General features: G+C 30.9%; 1 protein-coding gene across 2 annotated transcripts in view; it reads left to right on the forward strand.

Annotated features, from left to right (window-relative positions):
* Positions 1-1349, forward strand: part of LOC106458463 (integrin alpha-PS1-like) — a 128506-nt gene that overhangs the window by 88216 nt on the left and 38941 nt on the right. For both annotated transcript variants that reach the window (XM_022384687.1, XM_022384688.1), the window contains exon 9: positions 681-775. In XM_022384687.1, the coding sequence (XP_022240395.1) occupies positions 681-775 (95 nt within the window). The remainder of the gene's footprint in view (positions 1-680; positions 776-1349) is intronic.

Genomic DNA, 1349 nt, shown 5'->3' on the forward strand with positions numbered 1-1349 from the left:
GCCTTCGGTGTATAGGACGCAAGCAGATTTTGACATCAAATTTTGGGGTAAAAAAAGTGTCTTATACACTGAAAAATACAGTATATAGACATTATATCTTGTGGTAGTATTTTTTATCAATTGTAAAATGGTCCAGAGATAAAATATCTTCTGTAGTGGAATTGTTCAACAGTGCCACTTTTTCATATGAGAAAATAATACCTTGAATATGGTTAGAATGAACATCTCAGAAAAGTAATGACTTGTATTCTATTTATTTTGTTGTGAAAGTTTCATAAATAATAAGAGCAGGTTAATCAATTGAAGTATAATTCTCTTAGTATTTTCCATGCTTTTCTTCTTTTTTTATTGTAAAATAAAACGAATTTGATCTTAAATTGATTTATGATTTTAAATGTTTCAAAAATTATGTAAAAGATGGTTATAAAGTTACCCAAATGCTTAATTTTTTTGCTCCTTTTTTGTAAATATTCATAATTAAATCTATATTAAGACTAACTGAAATAATCTCAAATCATTCATATATAATGAAATTCTTATGTGAATAATAATTTTTTGTGATAAGAATGAGTGATATGTTTGTGAGTAAAAGGCACATTGAAAAATATGAAATTGCATTATGTGTTGTTGATGTAAGTGCACGATATACTGGAGACTGTGTGATTTTTTTCCCCATCTAGATCTAGCAGTTGGTGCACCCTATGAAGAAAGTGGCAAAGGTGCAGTTTACATTTACTTAGGATCTGCAGAAGGTCTTATTACAAAGGCAGCTCAGGTAAATGTGGTGTTTGTAACTAAGTAAAATATTATTGTAGACAGCTTCTTTATAAAAAGCTGAAGTAAATGTGTTTATCCCTTTGTAGAAAATAAAAAAACATTGAAGCTAAGCATGTTTCCATAGTTTGTATGTCTAGTGCCAGAGTTAATGTGAACATTCATTTGTGAAATTGTTTCTATACTTACCCAATACATTAGTAAATTTTAAAATGATTAAAATATTATTATCCAAGATAAATCTAAAATGTCATGCACTGGGGAGCAGCTATCAAAGCATGCCATCTAGCTTTGGATAGAGCAAATAATCATAATATATTATATGAGGAGGGGGCACCTTTCACGGAGGACATACAGTTCTTCATATGTAGAGAGGTAGAGTCTTACTTGTAGTCTGATGTTTTTTGTCCTGTTGGCTCTGAGGCTGAGTTTGCAGGGGATCAAGGGCAAACTGATGAGAATTTAGACTCAATATTTCTGGCACCTTCTTTTGCTCTTACAGCTAATCATGAATCTTCCTGCATCTTATTTGCAACTAGTACACCAAGTTTGTAATGTTTAGAGTATTTCTCCTG

Source organism: Limulus polyphemus, unplaced genomic scaffold (genome assembly GCF_000517525.1).
Source record: "Limulus polyphemus unplaced genomic scaffold, Limulus_polyphemus-2.1.2 Scaffold467, whole genome shotgun sequence".
Lineage (NCBI taxonomy): Eukaryota > Metazoa > Arthropoda > Merostomata > Xiphosura > Limulidae > Limulus > Limulus polyphemus.